General features: G+C 38.3%; 1 protein-coding gene across 1 annotated transcript in view; it reads left to right on the forward strand.

Annotated features, from left to right (window-relative positions):
- The window catches only part of NTRK2 (neurotrophic receptor tyrosine kinase 2), a gene marked incomplete at both ends in the record, with an annotated part of 206472 nt that overhangs the window by 17740 nt on the left and 166928 nt on the right, over positions 1-21804 (forward strand). Inside the window, 2 exons of the mRNA XM_080637065.1 lie at positions 6989-7057; positions 10824-10978. Of these exons, the coding sequence (XP_080493191.1) occupies positions 6989-7057; positions 10824-10978 (224 nt within the window). The remainder of the gene's footprint in view (positions 1-6988; positions 7058-10823; positions 10979-21804) is intronic.

Here is a 21804-nt window from a genome sequence, read left to right on the forward strand (position 1 = left end):
CCAAAGAAGAATATAAGAATGAGGTTATTTTCACACCCAGATGCAGTGTGTGCTTCGTGAATTTCAGGAAGCAGAGTTGATGCTTGTACAGCCTTTTAAGTGTGTTACTTTAGATTTAGCAAAGGCTGAACTGATCAAAGCTCTTTATAAAAGAGCAAAGTTCTTTATAAAAGTACAGAGAAAAATGCTCAGCTAATTGAAAGACTTTGTTTCTGTTTAGAGTAAGTACATGACCTTGGTGGAACAGACATGGAGTAGCTCACTTTGCTACTTACATGGAAAACTGTAGATCTAGTCCTACAAAGCATTGGGATCATGTGAGGGACTCAGTTCCTCACAGGTACCCTCTTCTAGCCAAGTATTCAAGTGTGTATTTCAGTCCATCCATCTTTGTTAGATATACTTAGCTCTTAACCACTTGCTTTTGTCAAAGTCCTAATGAGCCTGAGAAACATAGGGCCAAGCCTTGGCCTTGTAAAATAACTTCCTTGTAATAGGGAAGAACTGTTGAAGAGAGCAAAGGGCTGATTACTTTGCTAATGAAATGGAATCACTTTCTGCACCTCTATTTTCCAAAGAAGGGAAATTAATTCATGTAAGGAGTGGATGTGAGTGACCGTATCTGCCTAAACCATAATTGCTGTCCTTAATGCGGAACTGTCACTGGAGGAGTGTAAACCACATCTTGGCAGCCTAAGAGACTTACATATTACTTTATACAGTCATTAATAAAGATAATGAGTTGATGATATAAGGGCAGTATCTTCTAAAGTAAATTTGTGTTTACCTGCGTAACGCTTGCTCAGTGAATTATGGTTAAAGATTAAAGTTATGGTGAAAGTTATTGTAAAAGTTATGGTAAAAGATGAAATTCCATAAAGCCAAGTGCATATGCACTGGCTGTGGAAAATGTGCAATAAGAGCCTACTGCCTGAGAGGCACATTTGCACAGAAAGGTTTAGTGGCTGTGCTGGGACAGAATCTCAGCTTATTGTGGCAGAACAAAGCAAATTCAGTCTGGGATCAAAAGGAATTTTGTGTTAGATTTTTACATCTTTTCCCCATTACCTTAGCTTCTTGGAAGGCATCTATTGGAATGCTGTATATAGATTAGGACACTGAATCTACACATCTTGAAAGATTACAGAGAAGAGCAACAGAGCTATAAGGAGTTTGTAAAGCAAATAATTTAAGGAGGCTCAGAGTCTGAATACATTCTATCCAATAAAGAGAAGACGGAAAAAGAACATCTTCTCTTTAAACAAGAATAATTATTATGAGGAAAGCAATCAGTTCTCTCCACAACCATGACTACAGTGTGAAAAATAATGAGTTTAGTAACTCAAGGTAAGTAGGTGTTTGGAGGATGTTCCCAGTTGTACAGGGCAAGTAGACTGCAAAAGGTAACTTAGATAAGGATCCTCTTGATAGGCTTTTTTTTTCCTGTTTCCTTGGGGAAATGGGTTTCATGCAGTCACAAAGTGTCTCTGGTTGCTTCTAACCAATTGTTGCTTCTAAACAAGTAAAGCAAGTTTTCTGAAAACTGACCATTGGTCAGAACAGGGAGACCCCATTAGAGATCCCACTTAAGGGAAAAGTATTATTATGCCTATATGACCTCCTAGGCACTCTAGAACCCAAGTGAGCAAGATGTCTTTAAAACCCTTTAGTCACAGGAAGAGTGTCAGCTGGAGCACACACTCAAATGTGAAATACATACCAATTGGTTAGCAAGCTTTACTAAGTCTGTAGTTCATGAAGTTCCTTGTTAGAAACGAATCAGGCTGACTGACATCTGTTTGGCTGATGTACATGGAATACTTACATTATGAAGCAGGAGCTTATTCAGTCTCTTACTGTGTTTTCTGTTATTGGGGATTTAGTAATGTTAGCAGACACAAGATAAGCCAAGATAAGATGGAAAATCTTAAATGGCACCACCTGCTCTATATGCACATGACAAAGCAGTAAGTATGGAGGCATTTTTTGCAGAGGCTGATCTATTATCCCTGCAAGGAATGCATTTGTTTGTTTTCTCTGACAAGTCTTGATGCACACTAAAATGTTTCTGAAAGCCCCAGTGAATCACTGCTTCTTGTCAGCAGCAATAAAACTCCTGTTGACTGCACTGGGAATGCGCTGCCCCTCTTGTGGCTGGGACAGTGAAAACTATTAAGAGCTGAAATCATTTCACTTTCCCAAGGTAACCTCTGAGTACAGGTCTTTGAAAAGTCTTGCATTTTATTTTGAAACAGCAGTTTGTTCCTATCCATAAAGAAAAAAATCTCCAGACTTTTTCTGAAGACTGATGTAACTGTGTAAGTTTTAATTTTGCTACTGATACTATTACAGTTTTCTTCTGTGAAAAGTCTTTGTTGTAGTTAAAGAGCTTTATTATATGAACATAGTATTTATTTCATGAATCATAGAAGAATTATCAACTAATAAGGAACTTATTAACACACATTTCCTTATGCCCTTATTTTCTTGGCCAAACTTCGGTAGCCCAAATATCTGTCTAGAGTTATGTAGGATGAGAAAATCTGAATACTAACATAAATAGCAGGAAAATAAATGTTCTAATAAATATTACGTAAGAGTCATTAATAGCCTTGCTCATCTAATTCTGCTGTTCTCATTGACCTTAGACTCAAATTAGTCAACAGTTGCATTTAACTGTTAACCAGTCCTAGTTTAATAGTGCTGTAATTTTATAAGCTTATCTGCTACTAGCAGTATTTTTAATGGACCTGTATAATACATGTGCTTGGCATACTGTCAATACCTTTAAACATAAAAATACTTTTCATAGCAAGTGTGTATTTCCAAAAATATTTTAAAATAGCTATTATATGCCAGGATGTGTACGACTGTATTGCTGAATTGTAGATTTGTGAGTATAGTATATATATACAGTTCTAGGTATTAAGATGCATTTGTATCTCTACACTGTTCAGGTTCAAGTAAGGCAGCAAAATGAAGCCACTTGAGACCTTGCAGCAGATTTCCCCTTGCTTGCACACAGCCTTGCCCCAGCCAGCTATAGGCAGAGCAAGGAGTTGCCTGTGGAGGGAGACTGAGCGTAGCGAAACTAGCCCTTCACCTTTTCTCCCCAGTTCTCCTTAGATGTGTTTCCTCCTCTTCCTTTTTGTTCCATCTTGCCAAGAGCACTACAGTCAGTAGAGTTGTGCTTGTCTTGCTAGCTGTGTGAATATTTATGCAGCTTCTCAGGCTGCTTTTGCACTCCTCACATGCCACAGGTTTGCTTTTTAGCTGAATTAAGACTAGCAAGTTAACAGTGAGCTTGATATTCACATGTAAAATAGGGGCATGCTTTTGACTGAATTTGGGTCCTGTCCTTAGGTGTAGCTTTGAGCTTTGGAGCCGAGCTTTGGATCCAAGCTTTGTACTCCCGACTTTTAGACTTTTTTAGGGAAAAAAAAAAAAAAAGGCTTTATAACCCCATATGGATCTCAGGGTTGCTTAATGTGGTCTTTTTATGTGCAGTTGAATTAGGAAACTAATTTATATTCTCTCTCAATGGAAGTGGAAGTGTAGTCCTCAACTACTCTGTAGTAAGTCTGGTAGTGATTTTTTCACTTAACATGAATTAAAGAGACTGTAGCAGGCATCTCTATAATCAATATAAAGTGCTCAGTTTATGAGAAATATATAGAATCATAGAATGGTTTGGCTTGGAAGGGACCTTAAACATTATGTAGTTCCAACCCCTCTGCCATGGGCAGGGACACCTTCCACTAGGCCAGGTTGCTCAAAGCCCCATCCAACCTGGCCTTGACCACTGCCAGGGATGGGGCAGCAACAAATTTTAAAGGCAACATATGCCAGTGTCTCACTACCATCATAGTGAAGAACTTCTTTGTAATACGTAATCTAAATCTCCCCTCTGTCAGATTAAAGCCATTCCTCCTGTCCTGTCCCTACATGCCCTCGTCAAAAGTCCTTCTCCAGATATCTTTAGCTCTCCTTTAGGAAGCTGCTCTAAGGTCTCCTCTTCTCCAGAACCTTCTTTTCTCCAGGCTGAACAAGCCCAACTCTCTCAGCCTGTCTTCATGAGCCGTGTGCTCCAGCCCCCCGTCGTCTTCATGGCCCTCCTGTGTTGGGGGCCCCAGAGCTGAATGCAGTACTCCAGGCGTAGCAGCAAGAAGCTGAGATGGGAACTTGCCATGCTCCAGGAAAGTCCAGAAAGCTCTAGGAATATAACATTAAAATTACCTTCAAAGTATCACTTAAGGTGATAAATCTGTAAGAGTGGTCTGAAAAATTTGTGTTGAATTACTTGTCAACTTGAAAAAGCTTGAATTGCTAAACTGCATGAGACAAAAGGCTACAGTCTAGAAAGCACTAAATGTTTCAATCTATGATCAAGAATATAGGCACAGGAGCTTTTAATTTTTAATTTTTCTTACTATTCTTGCTTCCCTTTCCTGGTGCATATCAAGCACAACCAGTAAAAATACGAAATGAGAAAGCTATCAAGGTGCTTTTGTTTTTTTTTTAAACTGGAGTTATTAAAAACAAAATAATGACTCTTTATTCTTTTGATGATTTTACAAATTAGCAGTCCCTTTTTTTTTTTTTTTTTTTTTTCCAGTGGCTCATTTGGAGTCATTAATACCTGCACCAAGGGTTCAGAAAGTAGCATATCTGGTGACATTTGGGTGATGACTCTGGCTCATGAGTCCAAATAAGTAAAGGCTGTTCTGTCTAAAGGTTTGCAATAATCCTCCAAAGCAACGACTGTCCTGAGGCTAAATGACAACAAGATACAGCCATGGCACTGCCTAATTCTCACAGTCTGTTGTTTGATAGAGGTCATAGCTCTGAAGGAGACAGAGGTGAGATGGGTTAGATGACTATTGAGTAAGTTGAGCAAGGAAACATGTAAGCAGCCAAGAGGAAATCTTTAGGAAACATGGGACTGCAGTCCTGCCCATGAAGTAGGTGAGCTGTTATGTCCAGATTATACTAGATTATACTAGATTATACTAGATGACAAACAGCAAACCCTCTCCCTCTCCTGTGTTTTTAAGATAGTCTTCAAAATTTTATTTTTAAGGTGTTATTTTCTTTAAAGAAAAAAGGCAGAAATGCTATCACAAAGGATGGCTGGGGCTGTTCTGCAAGATGTTTGTGGCCTATTTTCAGATCTGTATTGTGAAACTTCAGTATTTAGAAGGTGTTGGTGGGACAGAGTTTCAAATCCCCTTTGATTTGCCTTAGTATGGGATCAGAGTTTGAGCCTGGCTGTCCCATTGGGGCGCCAGGGAAGAGCACACAAAGTGAAATGGCTTCAGATGGATAGAGAATTCCCCGAGGAATCCATCTTCTGATGATTAGGGAGTTCTCATGATAGGGAAGAGCAGGATCCTCTGCTGTGTGGAAACCAGATGACCTGAAAGACGTTGTCTGCCACCAGAGCAGTGAGTGGCATGGCCATCTGTCTGCAGGATAGCCCATGGTATTATCTTTTGGGAAAGACAGGGTTTAGTTGCTATCCAGGTAAGAGAAGCAGCTGTGTGCCTTGTTTGGTAATACCAAACACGTGCATCTGCAAATGTTGTTTGGCAGTGTCAGAACTGGAGGGGTTTTGCTGCATGGTGAGTGGAAAGTTGCCTGTGGAGGGATGGGTATTGGTGTGCTTCACATTACGTTGGTACTGGAGACAAAAGCGCAAGTCTGTATGAAGATTCATCTTCCTTCTCCCCAGATATGGCTTATACAGATTGGGGAAAAAATCATAGTGTCAGCTTTTACTTAAATGCAACTTCTGTCTTACATGCAAATTGTACTTTAATTTTGATGTATCAGCTCAAAGTCCATGAGACATTTCCACCAGCATCTGCTACAGGGCAATCCAGTTCACATGACTAATGAAATAGTAGCTCATCTGTTTAGGTCTCACACATTAGGACTGGTCAATTTATAAGCTTCAGGATGTTGTTTGTCAGAAGGAGTCAACAAGGAGATACAGTAAATAAAGTCTCTTTAAGTTTTGATTCTAAACATTTGTAGAAGATCCAACTTGTAAATTGTCTCAAAATTATCTTGTACTAAGAGATTAAGGGCTGAAAGTCTGAGAAGTAAACACTGTATTCTTTAGTCAGGAAGAAAAAAAAAGAGGTTTAATCCCTGGTTTTAAATGCAATGCAACTTTAACTATGAAGCCCCTATGGGGGGCTTCATAAAACTTTTACCACATAAAACTTTTGGCATTTTGGCTCGTAACACTGATTCGCACTGTACTGTTGGCAGTTATACAGTTTACTGCTCTCACTATCTTTAATTGGTAGATTGATAAGACTGTAGAAACCCAGCATTATTTTGCTTTGGGGTAGAGAAAGTGATTTTGTAAGCCTGGGAGAGGAGGAGTATTTCTGATTCAGATGAACGTTTCTTTGCTCTGCATAATGGGAGAGGACCTTTCACTTAATTACCACTGGAAACCGTAAATGCTTAATTGACATAAAAAAGCCCAGTGTAGGCATTTTAAAGTTTTCCTTTTGATCTTCCATATGGGTGCATATTGTACATGCAATTTGAAAAGAATAACTAAAAGGCTGTGATACGGATGTGTGCTCGCATGTGAGGAGGGCTTATGTGAGTACAGAGCTTGATGCAGCATCAAAGAAAGAGATACACCCATTTCACTTATGAATAAATTGAGCATGTAATTAACACCTGGACTTTACAAAATACTTTTGAAAGACAATTAAATCTGCTGCTTTTCTGCAATAAACAGAAGTGCTAAAAGTGAAAATATTGATCCTTGCTGAGTTTGATTTTGAATGCATTTGACTTCAAACCATAAAACGAGACTGAACACAATTTCTGTACAACTGAAGTAAAAGGAATAAAGGATTTTTAGAGCTGGTTTGAGTCCTTAATTTTTTTAGGAAACACAAACTGTATTTTCAGTGTAAGAAGAAGCAATTCTAATTAATGCAATCTTTCTCTTTTCCCATAGCAATTTGTCCAGAAACAAGCTCTCAAGTTTGTCCAAGAAGTCTTTTCACCATCTGGGTTTGTCTGATCTGTAAGTTGTCATTTCTTAAAATAAAGTTTATTTTTGGCTGGAATGGAAGAAAAAGACTTTAAAGTTTGTTCTGTTGAAGCTAGAGGTCCATCAGTGATTAGGAATGAAATTCTGATCCAAAGAAAGCATCAATGCTGGACACTGAAATACAGAGAGGTTTTCATTCCAGTGCTTCAAGAAGGTCAGCTGAATCTTTTAAAACAACATAGAGTTCAAAATAGCTTCTTCTTTTCAGCTTTAAAATACTTTATTGTGAGATAACTTCACACAAAAATACTGTTTGTATTAAATACTTTAGCTACTAAAAATACAGCCTTCTTCAAATGAAGCCTCTCTATCATATTCTTATATTGGCCCCACAGCTGCTATGCTGATGGTTGGCTATTGAATCATTTTCTTATTTTCTCAAATTCTTTGAGTTACATCCTGCTTTATATAATCATTTGGTAATGGAAGCTCTGGTAAACATACATTTGTTGATCGTTTCAATATTACATTTTAATCCTCTCTTCCATCAAGCAGAATTTCTGTACTGGTATACATTCTAAAATCTTGTTCATCTTGCGCATTGTTTGCTAATATGTGGGACTGCAGAGAGCCTGCTGGAGCTTTGGGAGGGCTGGGGTTGCCAAGAAGTGGGAGATTGCTCTCCTGGAGTTCAGAGCAGAGTCAGCAGACTGCCAAAGTGCCAATCCAAGTACTGCCAACACCAGCCTTGCAGTCCTCGACCGCTTCTGGTGGACTTCACTATGTGAGAAATGAAATGAGTAAATCCCAGTGCCACAAAAAGAGGCTATGCCCCCTAGGTATGTTTTGTTAAGTTGGTATAATCACTTCCTTTATAGCCCAGGGAACATTGCTCACTGGACTTTTCTTTCATAACTTGGCTATTGCCAAGCACTCTAATGAAGTACTCACATTGCTGCATGCCCTGCATAGGTCTGTTGGTTCTGGAGTCCCTGTTTCTTCATATGCCATATCTAGTCCCTGCCAGAAAGCCATTGTTTGTACATGGCTGTAGCTTCTTTGTTTTGTAGTTGTGACCTCAAAAAAATAGATACAGGACTCAAACTAGTGCACAATGTGAAGCTTGGACTTTTTGTGATTTTTCTGAACAATTAGTGGAGAAATGGAGTCACCTTTGCCCATCTCCTTGGGTTTCAGAAATATAAGAGTGGGTATGCTTTAGCTTAAGAAGCATGCAGAAAATGGAATGACTGCAATTCTGAAAGCATACTTTGCTCCCATTTTTTGGGGTTTGCTGCCAGAACCAAGTTTATTCTGAAGCACAAATTAAGCCACTCTTGACTCTTTCCATCTCAGGTGAAAAGGTTCTTTTAGGCTGTGTGTGGATTGAGTGCTTATGAAAATTGGAAGGAGAATAATGTCAATGCTGCTTGTCATTCTGAAGAAGTTGGTCTGCACCTGGTCAGAAAGAAGTCAAAAAGGATTTGGGACAGAGTGAGAAAATCAAATGTTACAAATATGTGATGGGGATTATGGAAATAAAGTTTAATGAGTCAGGGAAATAACACTTAGATGCAAAACAACTGGCTAATGTGCATTAGGAGTGAATATATTTGTGTTGTTAATACCAGAGTTAAACCGTAGCCATTCAGTGTCATGGTAGTAGAGGCAAGGTACTGGATACTGGGATGTACTGGCAGTGAGCCAGACATGGGAAAAATGGATGGGGTGAAGTTAAACTGAGTAGTATTTGACGTGTGGAGCCAGTATATGATGAGGGACAGGTTGAAAGAGGGAAGGGCTACAAATCTGAGGGAGGGTGTTGAGGGCTTGGGAAAGAGTGGAGTGTAGGGATAGAAGAGCTAAAGTTTAGCAAACAGAGATTGCAATGAAGTGAGATAAACAGGTATTGGGCAAGTAAGGGAAAGAAAATAGCCAGGGAAAAGCATACCCTGAAGGGAGGAAAACCAGTGATAAAATTAGTATCAGCTGAACAATTCTGTTGATAAGTGGCTAATACATAGGTGAAAAATCGGAAAAAGGAGAGAAAGAAGAGTATTGGAAGGGAAATCTGGGAAGAAAATCATATTGTAAATAGCTTCTGAGGAGCTTTGTCTAATGATAGGCAGGTGTCCTGTTAGCACTTCTGTAGATCAAAACATAAAGGGATGAACAGTTCAGGATAGTAGGAGTAGTAGTGAAATAGGAGATATTCACCAGGTATTGTAGAAGATGCCACTTTTAAAGGCTTCTTCTTTTAGAACAAACTGTAGCTACAGCTGTAAAATTATAGCAAACAAGATAAAGACATATTGATGATCTTAAGGTCCTTTCCAACCCTAACCTTTCTATGATTCCATGATTCAATGTAATTTGCTTTTGCTAGGTCAGATTCTTTCTTTCACCCAAGTGTATGTGGAGGTTCATCATGCCCCTCTCCATCTTATGATATGCCTAACCCCTTCACGGGTTTAATACAAAACAAAAAGCAGAAAAACAGGACTGCTCAGCCACTGGTGAAGGGAAATTTTTCTGTAACAGGGAAGTTACATGATGAAGCAGAAAATGGGATGTAAATCTTGCTGTTTTGAAAATGCATATTGTAGATTTTGACTTAAGGGATCCTAATGGTCATGCGCTGTCTTGCATAAGCAATTCTTGTCCATGCTTGTGGTGGTGTTGAAGTCCAGCAAATGACTCCTGTGAATGCAAATTGCTCCTTCAGAGACTTGCAAGAATGATTTCTGCAGCTGTTAATCTCAAACAACTGCAGATGGCTTTTGGGGAAACAGGTTACAGCTCGGATAAGATGAGTTTTTCATTATTTGCAGACTTCATGTCCTTAGGAGACATTTGTGAACATAGATTCCATGAGCAGCTTGAGTTTTGTTTCTGTACATCTAAAATACCCAAGAGATTTTGTTACGAACGATTGTTCTCCTATAATGAGATGTCATAAACAGTAACTTGAACATGCTTTATTTGATCTCATGAAAAAAATAACAGTGGATCATTTCTTATGTAGACGTTGAGCTGTTTCTGTTGATATTTTACTTGGGCATTGTTGCATTACATTGCTGTGTGGTTTTATTAAATTTTAAGCCTAGAATTTGGTACATTTGCTAACCTGTGGTTTCAATTCCATGCAGCATATCATATAGCTGGTGATACATTTTTGTTTCGGGGACATTTTTTTTTCAGTTATTTTTCTTTATCACATTACCTAAGGTTTTACTATGAGATTTTTTAGACTGTTGTAGTGAATCAATTTTGAAGGTTAGGCAAAATTCTTTTGTATGATTAGTTTGTTGGAGTTTGTCTATAATCCATGACTGCTTGACTCAATAATGAATTTACAACCTCACAGCAGTAAACCATTTCTGCATGAACTTTCTCAGGTAGCCGAGCAGAGAGTCAAGTGTAAAAGAGGAACTCTTATCTCTTCTTGACTTTTACGAAACAAAATGGAGCTTGATGGAATGCCCAGTTCTCTATGTGCTTCTGATTTATACCAGTGAATTGGAGATGGTAGTCTAGACCCCTGTGTGATCTCTCTGATCTATGACAGTCTGGATTCTTGGTACTAGAGGAGCTTCATTCTCTGCATGGAAACCATTATTGGCTTGCAGCTTGTGTTGCATTGAGGTTACTAAAGTTGCATTGCTTATCCTTGTTAACTAAAGGGCTCAATTTCTCCTTTTACCCAGCTGAGTGCTTGGAGTCTCCCTGTCCCTCATTTTTTTTTCTGTGTGCATGACACATTCTACATTCTAAATAAATTGGGGTTTTTTTGCTCTAGGATATTGGTGGACAATCCATTCAAGTGTTCCTGTGAAATTATGTGGATCAAGAAATTTCAAGAGACCAAGTTTTATACAGAAACTCAGGATTTATACTGCATAGATGACAATGACAAGAGGACATCATTGATGGATATGAAGATCCCAAACTGCGGTAATACCCTTTTAACATAAATTTACTGCTAAAGTATTGCAAGAGAGAAAAAACAAACATGCTTTTTTACAAGGTGCATTCTCAGGATAACAACAGCACTATTAAAGGAAAAGGTTTCAGTGGAGATACTAACCACTCAGTGGTCTTTCATCCCACATGGAATAATTCTGGGAGCTTCACACAGAACTCTTTTATTTTCTCTTTATCCTTTATAATGTATCACTATTCAAGTGCAGGAAACCAGAACAATTATAGGTAACACACAATTATATAAAATGCATGTGCATTTGTTAAACTCAATAGTAGTGCTTCCAAGCTCAATAGACATGAAAATTTACCTCCTTGATTTTTTTTTAGGTGTTTATAGTTGATGAAGTCTTTGTTTTCCTTCATAAATACAAACTCTGGAGCTAGGACTATAGGAAGAAAAATAGGAAGAATAGCATGCCAATAGAGATAAATCAGCAATAGTTATGCTCTTCACCCAGATAAAACTCTACTGAGTTAATTTCTAAAAGCTATGCAAAAGATAAAATCTTAGGTCTGTAGAATGTTGCAGCATAGTGTTTCCTGTTAGCATATATGGACCTGGAGATAGTGGAAAAAACAGTATTACAATAAGGCCATCCCCTTACTTATTTTGTATACAACTTTGCTGAGTGTGCATGATCCTAGGGCAGCAGGTAAAGAGTTTCACACGCTTGTTGAAAGAAATTTGTTCTCTTGTGTGTATGAGAGGCAGAGGATGGGTGTTTCTGATACAGTGTGAGACCTGCTGGAATCTGTAATTTTCTTTGCAGTGAGCGAGGATGCCCAGCAGCAGGCAGGAAGGAAAGAAGTAGCGGTAGTCTCATGGAGGACTGATTTGTACTGGTAAAGCTATAGCTGAGGATGAATAGAAGAAGAAACACAAAAATTATAACCCTTTCTATTTACACCTCTGGCTATTGAGTGTCCTTTTCTCCATTGCCTATATGGAGAGTGTGACACACTCTGATAGCAGCTCTCAGCAAGGAACAGCCATGGAGAGGACCTGCTGCAGACCCAAGATGCGGTGTTTAATGTCAGTACTGTGTTTTATGACCATGTATCTTGCTGTTGCTCATGTCCAGCTTTCTGCTGGTGTGGTGGTATATTCATGACAAAAATGATGCTAGTGCCTGGTGCAATCAATAAAACCCAAACCTGTCACAGGGGGTCTTGTGACCTGCAGAATCTGATTTACCTCAAGTGGGAGATGATACCGAGCTGAGCTAAATGGAGCCAGCTTTCTTCTCCAGCCAGATGGTGAATAAATCTCCTGGATATAGAAAGGTATTCTGGTGGACTGAGATCAATTAGTACTAACCAGGAACTCCAGCATAGTCTTCTCTAACATTTTTGGCTGGCACATATAGGAGCCACCAAGTAACTAGGGTTTTCCTTTGAAAACTTTTGATGTTAAATACCCAGAATTAGACCTATGAGACATTACTCCTTTCTCCTGAGTTCTTAACCATCTGCAGTCACAACAGACTTGTTTCTGACCTGGTGCATGTATGTGTACGCATGAATGCATCCTGTTGGCATATCTTGACTAAAATACTTGCTATGGCAAGGAAAGGTTGTACTTCCAACTACAGGAAGAAGAGGAGGAGAAAAGAGGAGTATATACAACATTCAGATTGGAATTTGCAACATGTGGAATTTCATATGGGAAACTTGTGCTGAAGATCTGTATGGATGTCAGCACATGCCTGCAAATTATTTATGTTATTTTTCAGGGTTCAGGTATCACTAAACTTTACATAATTGGTGAGTTTTGTTTTATTTTGTTTTGTTTTGTTTTCTCTTATGTGGGTCTTTCCGCTTAATTTAACTTTTTCAGAATGAGCCAATGTAGCTTTTAATAAAGGTGACAATACAGATTTTGCCTTGGCACAGAATAGAGAAGCCCAGGTGAAAAGGAATGACCATCTTGGTGAACACGGGCTGTGTTCTGGAAGATACCTGAAAGACCCAATGCATGCCTCTTGCCTTCAGCAGATATTTTTCTGTGTTTAAAAGGGCAAGACAATGAAAAAAACCCCAAACCCTCACTGATGAAGCTGATTTACTTCATTTCCAGGTCTTTCTGAGAGGCTAATAGGTAGACCTGAAATAAACAAAAATTTAGCTTTTGACATACATGAGCTTTCGATGTCAAGAGAAATTCCTGCATGTGCTGGCCTTTGCATTGTGTTAATAAAACATTTTCTAACTTTTTCTGCTAATGAAATGGCTTTATCCCATCTCTGGTTTGTTATTTTTCTTTTTTCCAATTCAGAAATTAAGCAAACATGCTCTCTTCTTTGTGTGCAGGTATTATTAATTACTTAATAATATCATAGTAAGTGGCCTGTACAGTATGTGGTAAATGTCTTGGTAACAGGACATCTCGCTACTGTATGCTGTTAATAAATCTTGTGCTGGGAAGTTGGAAGAGGCTACTGTGGTTTCGGGATCATAAGGCTTTGGTTTGTAGTTAATTGGTGTGAAAATTAACAAAGTTCTGTGGTACTTATTGTTTACATCATATAAGCGTTCATTAATGTGCTGATTAAAGGCTGGTTGCAATTTAAATGCGATCAACTTTGTGATTTCTTTGCTCGGGGCTTAAAGTCAGGTATGCTCACTATCTGGAAGATCCTTTCCAGCTGCAATACTACAAATGTCAGTCAATTATTATGATGTTTGCAGATTTCTTCAGCTGTAGTTGAAATACATTTATGTGTGATGATAATTTTCAGATTGTTTTAAGCTTTAAATACACACTGAATTACTATGTCAAAGGTTTTTAAGTTGCATCTACCACAGTAATATTAGAACAGCCTTCAGTGTAGAGGAATAGTGTTTAGTTTTCAGAGTATTTGCTGGTGGTCTGTACAACATGGACAGCATCACAACCTATGTCATCCTTTTGGATTTCCACCTGATAAATATCATTAGAAAATCAAGAAAGACAACTAAATAAGTAAACACGTTGTTCTTATTTGTACCTCTGTAAGATCTGGCAGTAACTGCCACTGGTGTATTATTCTTGGAAGCGGGCATGTCCTATGCCTGGGGTAGGGTCACTCAAAAGACCATCAGTCTGCAGATCACCTGGACCTCACTGAACACCAAGGAGGCAAGACCATGTCTTTGGGGCTGGTTGTTAAGGTGTCGGTTGCTCCCTCTGGTAGCCATTCAGTTTCTCTGTTGCTATTATAGAATCATAGAATCATAGAATAGTTAGGGTTGGGAAGGACCTTAATATCATCTAGTTCCAACCCCCCTGCCGTGGGCAGGGACACCTCACAGTAAACCATGCTACCTAAGGCCTCATCCAACCTGGTCTCACCAGAGACTGAATGGGTCATCCATTTTTCCCTTCTTAAAAATGGGGGTTATATTTCCCTTTTTCCAGTCATTGGGAACTTCACCTGACTGCCATGATTTGTTGAACTCACTGATACTGAAAGAAGTCTCTTCCTCATGTGGTGTTTCTGGAAGAGTCCTGGCTTCTACATCTGTCTCTGCCGTCCCATGTGGATTATTTGTTGCTCTTTATCTCAGTCTGGTGATGGCATTTTGCCTTACCTGGCCAATTTAGTTAGTCAGATTGTTTTTTATATGCTGGTGTGGTACTTGATCTGGCTTTCAGTTTTACTTACTGTCCTAGATTTGTATGCTTATTTATCGTACATTGTTTCTGTAGATGTTTTCTGTCATTGGTCATGCTAACAAAGTCTACTGAACAAAGTGGCAAATTAGTTCCATGTACTAATTTGTTGTACATGTAACAAAGGTATGTTGAGACTGGCTATTGTTTACATCTGCAGCCAGTCAGTGGAAAGGTTGACTGGTCTGAGACCTACAGGGTTTTATGGGTCTATTTTTTTGTCTGTCTGTTCTTTTGCACATGAAGTAACTGTGGCGTTGCTCTTATAGGTGCTTCTTGTATATGACTGACAAGATTTTAGAAGTCATTGTAATGTAGCATTGCAATCTAAGGAGGCGGGTTGCCCATTTCTTGCTCATGTTGGGATGCCGTGAATTTTTACAGGCAGTTGTTCAGATGACTACAGATAGACTTGACTGGGTTGGGCTCCATTTCTGTCCTAGAGGTAAATAAGTAAATGGTCTGGAGGCAGGTGGTTATAAATTGTAAGAGAGGAAAAAGGCAAACTGAAGGATTGACACATTTATTTCTTTGAATTTACAAAAAGGATTTCTAGTATTAACGAGTCAATAAAATAAGCATGAGATCATAGGCAATCACAGTACAATGTAGTCTAAAACTACAAGCAAAGGCATAATCCAGTGGGTGTTGACGTTTTTTTCCATTATCACCCAGACTTTACAGATAAGACTATCAGAAGGAGAACATTACAGGCAGAATGAAGTGAGTTTAAAAAAAGCCTTAAACGTTCTCCATGTTTACCTTTCAGAATATTCATGGGCTCTCTAGCTTGTGTTGTTTATTTTGGCTCCAGAACTGGATGTTATGCATGATTTATGGTGGCAAACTGTTCTTATTTTCTGTTCAAGAGTTTTATCTGTGCTCATGGGATGTATAAAATTTTTTTAATGAGAGTTTTGACACTAATGGACTTTCACTGTTGCTCCAAAGTTGAGTTAGAATTTTCCAAACTTAATTAAAACAATTTTCATTACTCCAGCTTTTAAGTGAATGTAGCCAATAATTTATGGATGTTTGAAAAGGCAACAGGAATCTCATTTTCAAAGACACATGCATAACTTCCTTGTAAGCATACACTTTTATCTGTTCATGAAGCAACTAGTAACTTTTATACAGATGTCTAGACATACAATATGTAAATCAGGGATTGTGAATGATGATAGTTGAGTGTATGTGATGTATGTGAAAAAAGCAGAATTGTGTTTTATAATTCTTAATCAATTTTTGCTTTAACTGGAACAAAGCAGGTTTATAATACAAAGCATGTTAGAAATAGAAGTAAGGTACTATCTAAGCGAGAGAAACACATCATGATCACTCTGGTATTGTTCTGAACTCAATGCTTGGTGCACATTTGCAGAGGTATTCTCTATGTCTGACTTGACGCATCTGTGTAAGTGTGGAGCTCTGATCTGCAGAGGGAGAATGGCTGACTGCATTTACGATGTAACTAGGTGGAGACTAACAACTAGATAGCTGTATTCTGAAGTCTAAAGAAAATACTTTTTTCAGTTTAAAAGTGGAGATATTTCATGAAGACATCCCTTCAGCCGTATACTTGGTATGCAGTATACTTGATATCAAGAGTGAAACCCATCATTTTACTCATTTATGTAGTTCCCTGAACATCTTCCTGTTTTGGGATCATATGTTTATCATGTTGCAGTATTTGACAGGTTGGCATTATTTTCAGTATTTACTGGACACACATGAAGTTCCCCAGGTAAAGATACAGGAATTGCAACTGCATTACATGCGCTTAGTGAATAATAAGCCAGTTTTTAGAAGTTTACATAAGCTAGTTTAGGCCTTATCAAGTTACATTACAAAGGCTGTTTAGCTCTTGCTTCATCTGTTAAGCTTTTGGGTCCTGTGTTCAGCCCAACTGTCCTGAATATATTTGGGCTTCTTTTGAAAGTTGTGGGTGGTCTGAAGCTTAAATATCAATTAAGTATAATTTTTCCAGATGTAAGTTAATTTTCTTAAGCATTTGGGGAATTTGAGAGAAAACATGGCTGGGCACCTTCAGGAGACTGCTAGCAAGGGAATTGTTGATAAGTTTAATAGCCTCTATAGTCTCAAAATTCTTGCAAACTTGATACTAATACTGGGAAAGAGGTCAATTAAATGATTTAAGTGCTGCAAGATCCTTTACTTTTTAGCATCTTTCTACTAGAACCCAGGTCAGGAGGCCTAGGGACCTTAAGAGAAAGGTTCATGAGCAGAAGTTAATGAGCTGATGTAAACCTTGGAAATGTAAGCCCTTCATCTGGCTTGAAGTATCATCATCAGCCTTCAAAGCTTCTATGCAGGGTGACTGTGGAGGACAGCTTGCTGTCCAAGTGAATTTATTCTGGTGCATGGCTGTTGGTGGTTTTTGCCTGCATGGCATTCATGACACATTTGAAGCCCTGGATGGGATGGCAGTTCTGCAGATGTAGCATTTGTTGCTGTAGTCATGAAGATGAGTTAGCAAGTACTGTGGTCTTTACTGTGGCACACACTGGCTCTACTTAAGTTTGCTACTAGTGATAATTTCAGTTAAGCAGTGACTAATAGAGTGTTTAAAGGCAAAGTAAGGGTGTATTGGCTCTGGGAAAGCATAATTTAAAGACTTATCATCTTCTCGTAGAGGCTGTAGTAGTTTAATTATTTTCTGTAAAAATTCCCAGCTGAATGTGACAATCAGGTGTGACATGATTGGAGGCAGATTTCTTTTAGTATTTCAAAATATCTGGGTGTCTCAGTTGGTGCCATACTCTGCCTCCCATAAAAAAAGATGTTCTTCCATATACTAACAAGGTGGGTGCTTTTTGGTTTGGTTTTTGTTTTGTTTTGTTTTTCAGATTTAAAGAAAAGTGGCTACAGGAGGAGATTTTGTCATCTCTCTCCGGTTTCAGGTTCAGTTCAGGAATCTAACCTACCACTTTGAGGTTAATGTCCTCACCACCAACCTGTAGAGTGTTTGAGGCTATTCTAGCTTAACCCTGTCAGACTTGTGCAAAATTCCATGGTCATTACGGAAAACACCCATCAAGATTTGCTGTGCAACATGGCAAGCACATCTCTGTTAAGTGGTTCTTTAGTGCTCTATTCAATGACCGTATATTCTCCTAAAGAGTTGAAGAGACTTTGATCTAGGAGAGTTTTCTTTAATTTACAGGAACACTCAGTGGGCAGAGTATGGAAATAAGTTGGGGAAAAGGATCATAATCTAAGATTCCTTTTCCTCTTTCCCCCTTGCACCATTCAGAATGGTGCCTTTACTTTCATTTTTGTCCAAGAGAAAATTCACGTTCTGTTATCCATGATGCCAAAGTTGCAGTAGGGAAATGGAGAACAGTGCCTGGTGTAATGAAAAGTTCCAGGCTTCTCTTCCCTATAGCTGGAGAGGAAGGTGATCTGTGATCTTTGGACTCCAGAAAAATGAAGATATATGTGAAATGATAATTTTTTAAAATATCCCTAATTTCTGCTAATTCAGTATTTTCTTTCCAAATGGCTTTTTGGTCTTGATTTATTTTATTTTATTTTATTTTATTTTATTTTATTTTATTTTGTTGTATTTATTTTATTTTTTTTTAATTTTCATTGAATATGTTTGTGGTTGTCACCTTATAATAACTATATATATTGAGTATGTTGATTCTGTGATTGTCAAACAACAGGAAATGGAAACAGTGATTTATGTTTCTTTAATTCATGGTTTGCGAGTAAACTTTTGAGGTATCCTGTTTATAGTGCTCTAAAGATGAAGCCAGGCTGATTTTTGGCCCCAGTGTTCTGCAGTCTTTAGTAGAAACGTGCCCACTTATTTAACCTGTGGCTGAAATCTGGCTCAGAGCTTGTTGGCTGCAGACAGTTGCTGAGTGAAACACAGAAGGTGAATCACGTATCCATCAGCTCCTCCTCTTTTATAGCTAGAATTACTAGAAAGTTTTTTGCAGTGTTTTTTAAACCCAAAACTTCCCATAAGAAAAGACCTTTGGAATTTTTAAACATTCCTGTATTTTCAAAGAAGGCACAATTCTTGTAGAATAATTTAAGAAAGCTGTTTTTCTTACATCTTACATTAATACAGCCTGTTCGAAGCTAGTCAGACATCTGAAATTTGCAGATCCCTGTGCACAGTTCTTAACAAATTGCATTGTTAACCATCCTGTTTTCAGGCTCCAGACAGTACTAGTAGTGGGTGTTACCAAGCTGTACTGTAGTGCTGTAATTAGTTGTATGCTTCCTCCCTAGAGAGAAAAATCAAAACCAAGGGGAGCTAAGAGTCTTGGAAACCTTATGTGAGGCAAGCAGACTGGATTTGAGCCACTGTATCTTCCTAATTGCTGGGGTTATTTTATAAATCGGCAGTTCTGGTAATCTGCCTTTACATGTTTTAGTGTGATAGATGATTGCTGGCTTAGTATTAATTTAATCATTCTGGGTCTGATATATTTATTAAGATATGATTAAGGATGTCAGGTAAGGATTGAAATGACCTTATTAAAATTCAAATGCAGTTGGTAGTTTCCAGAAAAAAATTGTCAGTTTTTTCTTGGTAACTGCTTGTTCTTGTCACAGAACAGGTTGACCTACAAAAATGTGCAAAGCAAAAAAGAGATGTCATAGACACACTGAAACCCATTGAGTGACACTGCATCATGTCTAGACCCCAGAGTGTTTGTCGATAAACCACTGAAAATCAGGGGCTTAGAGTGCAAAGGATGGCATAAATGAATACAATATTGGATTTTTGGTATTCTCTCAGGTGCTCATTTCTTCATCATCTCATTTCTTAGGTATTAGTGAGGCTAACTGACCATATTGAGAGGATTTCTTGATGATGATTTTTGAGCAGCAGAACAAGTCCCAGAACTGAAGAGATAAAAGTTGAAGCTGAAAAAATCAATCTGGAAAAAATTTTGTAAAAATTTTTGTAACTGTTAAGATAGTTACCAGTGAAACCACATCTTGTGTGTGATGGTGGATTTGTTTTTTCTTGCTGACCATCTCTTTCTTCTAAAAGTTACTGTAGTATATTGGATAGAGTGCTAGCTTGGTGCTGAGAGTTGAGTTGCAGACTAGAGAGTTTGTATTAATACTTACTTTTCCTTTGAAATACGATCATGGTCTGGCCCTGCAAAGGCCAGTGTAAATTTCCTATAGGAAGTAGTACATAGCAGCATGAAGATTTTGAAAGCCCTCTAGGAATTTAGGTGCATTCTTTTTATTAATTTCAATTGACAGCTGGGTAGCCAAATGCTGTAGTAACCTTCACCCAAAGTGTTTAGTTTTGTGATTGCTGAGGGTCCAGCTGTGCACAGTAAAGATATGAGTCGTTCCCTAGTGGTGCTTGACGGTTCCACTGTCTCATGGCCTCAGGCCTTGACTGGCACTAATGATGGTTTGTGAAGGTAAATAGCAACCCCCCTCCTGAAAGGAGGGTTTTTTCCTTCTAAAGCATGAGATAGTATTTGGAGACAATCAGCTGACATAAACGAGTTCCTCCTACTAGTCTCTGTCATGTCCACTTATCCTGGAGCGAAGGAAGTGACTGCTTTTTCTAACCGAGAGTTGTCTATGCCTAAGAATAAAATGTTATCAATTTGAATATTAGATCAGATATTCTGTATGCGGTGAAATAACATAGTTGTTATATACCCATACATAATGAAAAAATGGTTTTTAGTGTACGCGTTCATCTATGAATTGCATAACTCTCTACATTGTAGTTTAAACTTCAGTAGTAGGTTGTGTCCTGCCATTTCTGTAGAGATTGAAAAGCTTTGGACAGATTATTGAGAAGAAAGAGGAGAAAACAAAATAAACCAGAATAGTCTTCAAATGATCATTCAGAAGCTCTCTTTTGTCTGTCCTGACTGAAAGGAGAGCACTTAATGAATTTAGATGTCACAGATATACTTAAGAACAAATAAAAGGGAATGGCTCTTGTGTACAGCATGGACAGCATGCCTGTGAAGCTTATTGCTGCAGAAGGATAAGAATGTAGCAAGAACATGGGCCAAGAACATAGGAAACGTAAAAAAGAAAATGTAAAAAAGAAATTGGGTGGTAGCAGGGTTATTACAGATATCCAGAATTATAATGATTAATGCTATCAAAGTCTGAAGAAATACTGTGTTTCAAACTTTGGGGCACAGGGTAATCTCTGTCTGACAGATATCAAGATGAGACTTGTGGAAAGATGATGTCATGTCTACCTTGTATGGACTTTTATGCTACAGTCTAAATTTACTATTCTGGCAGTGTAAAAAAGGTATTTGAACCTGTTGTCTGATTGCTTGTATCAATTATTGTATGCAAAGTCCTTTAAAATGTACATCTGTATCAACAGAAGTGATAGTCATCTAAAACACTGTGTTTAACTAAATAAAGTCAGGGGTAAATGCAGCATGGCTGATGTCTTTGTAATTGTGTAGGTGTCAAAGTGGTGCTGACTTGTATAAATGGTCTCACACTACACTGAGCATATATACTGAGCATACCTGTCTGTTAGGGCACTTTGTGTATTTTTAAATGCAGTTATTTTTCACTACAGGTTTTGCTCCTTAGTGTCATTGCTTCGTTGGTAAGTCCAGTGTATTACATTTTCTAGTCACAAGGTCTTACACAACTGTCTGCTTTTTCCGAAGAGTTGCTTCTCAATTAGTGTGCGTTCTGCTGTGGTGCAGTCTGGGTGCCATTGGAAGTAAAAGCCAAAATAACCTTACATTTAAAGTCCATTAACTCAAGATATCCAATCAGAAAAAAAAAAATATCCTAAGACAGTTCTTGTATGTTTCCCATTCACTTCTGAGTGGGAAAGGGAGTAAAAGAGAACACACAGTAATGTGACTGTTCTGTTCTTACTTTCTTTCTGCAGTGTTTTCAGCTGGGTCTTGCAGCTGTTTTTTTAGTGTAACTTCAGGAATCTATAAACTTATAAGCACTATTATTTTATAACCTTCTGGCAGGATACAAGCTTGATGTAGCTGTTTGCCTTAGAGACATAACACCAATGTGACATGTGCAGACTTTTGCAAAAATCCAAGACTAGATCTGGTTCAGAAGCAGTACCAGGTTTAATGCTGGTTAGTACCAGAGCAAATTCAGTTGCCTATCCTGTAAATAA

The sequence above is a fragment of the Psittacula echo genome (assembly GCF_963264785.1).
Source record: "Psittacula echo genome assembly, chromosome: Z".
NCBI lineage: Eukaryota > Metazoa > Chordata > Aves > Psittaciformes > Psittacidae > Psittacula > Psittacula echo.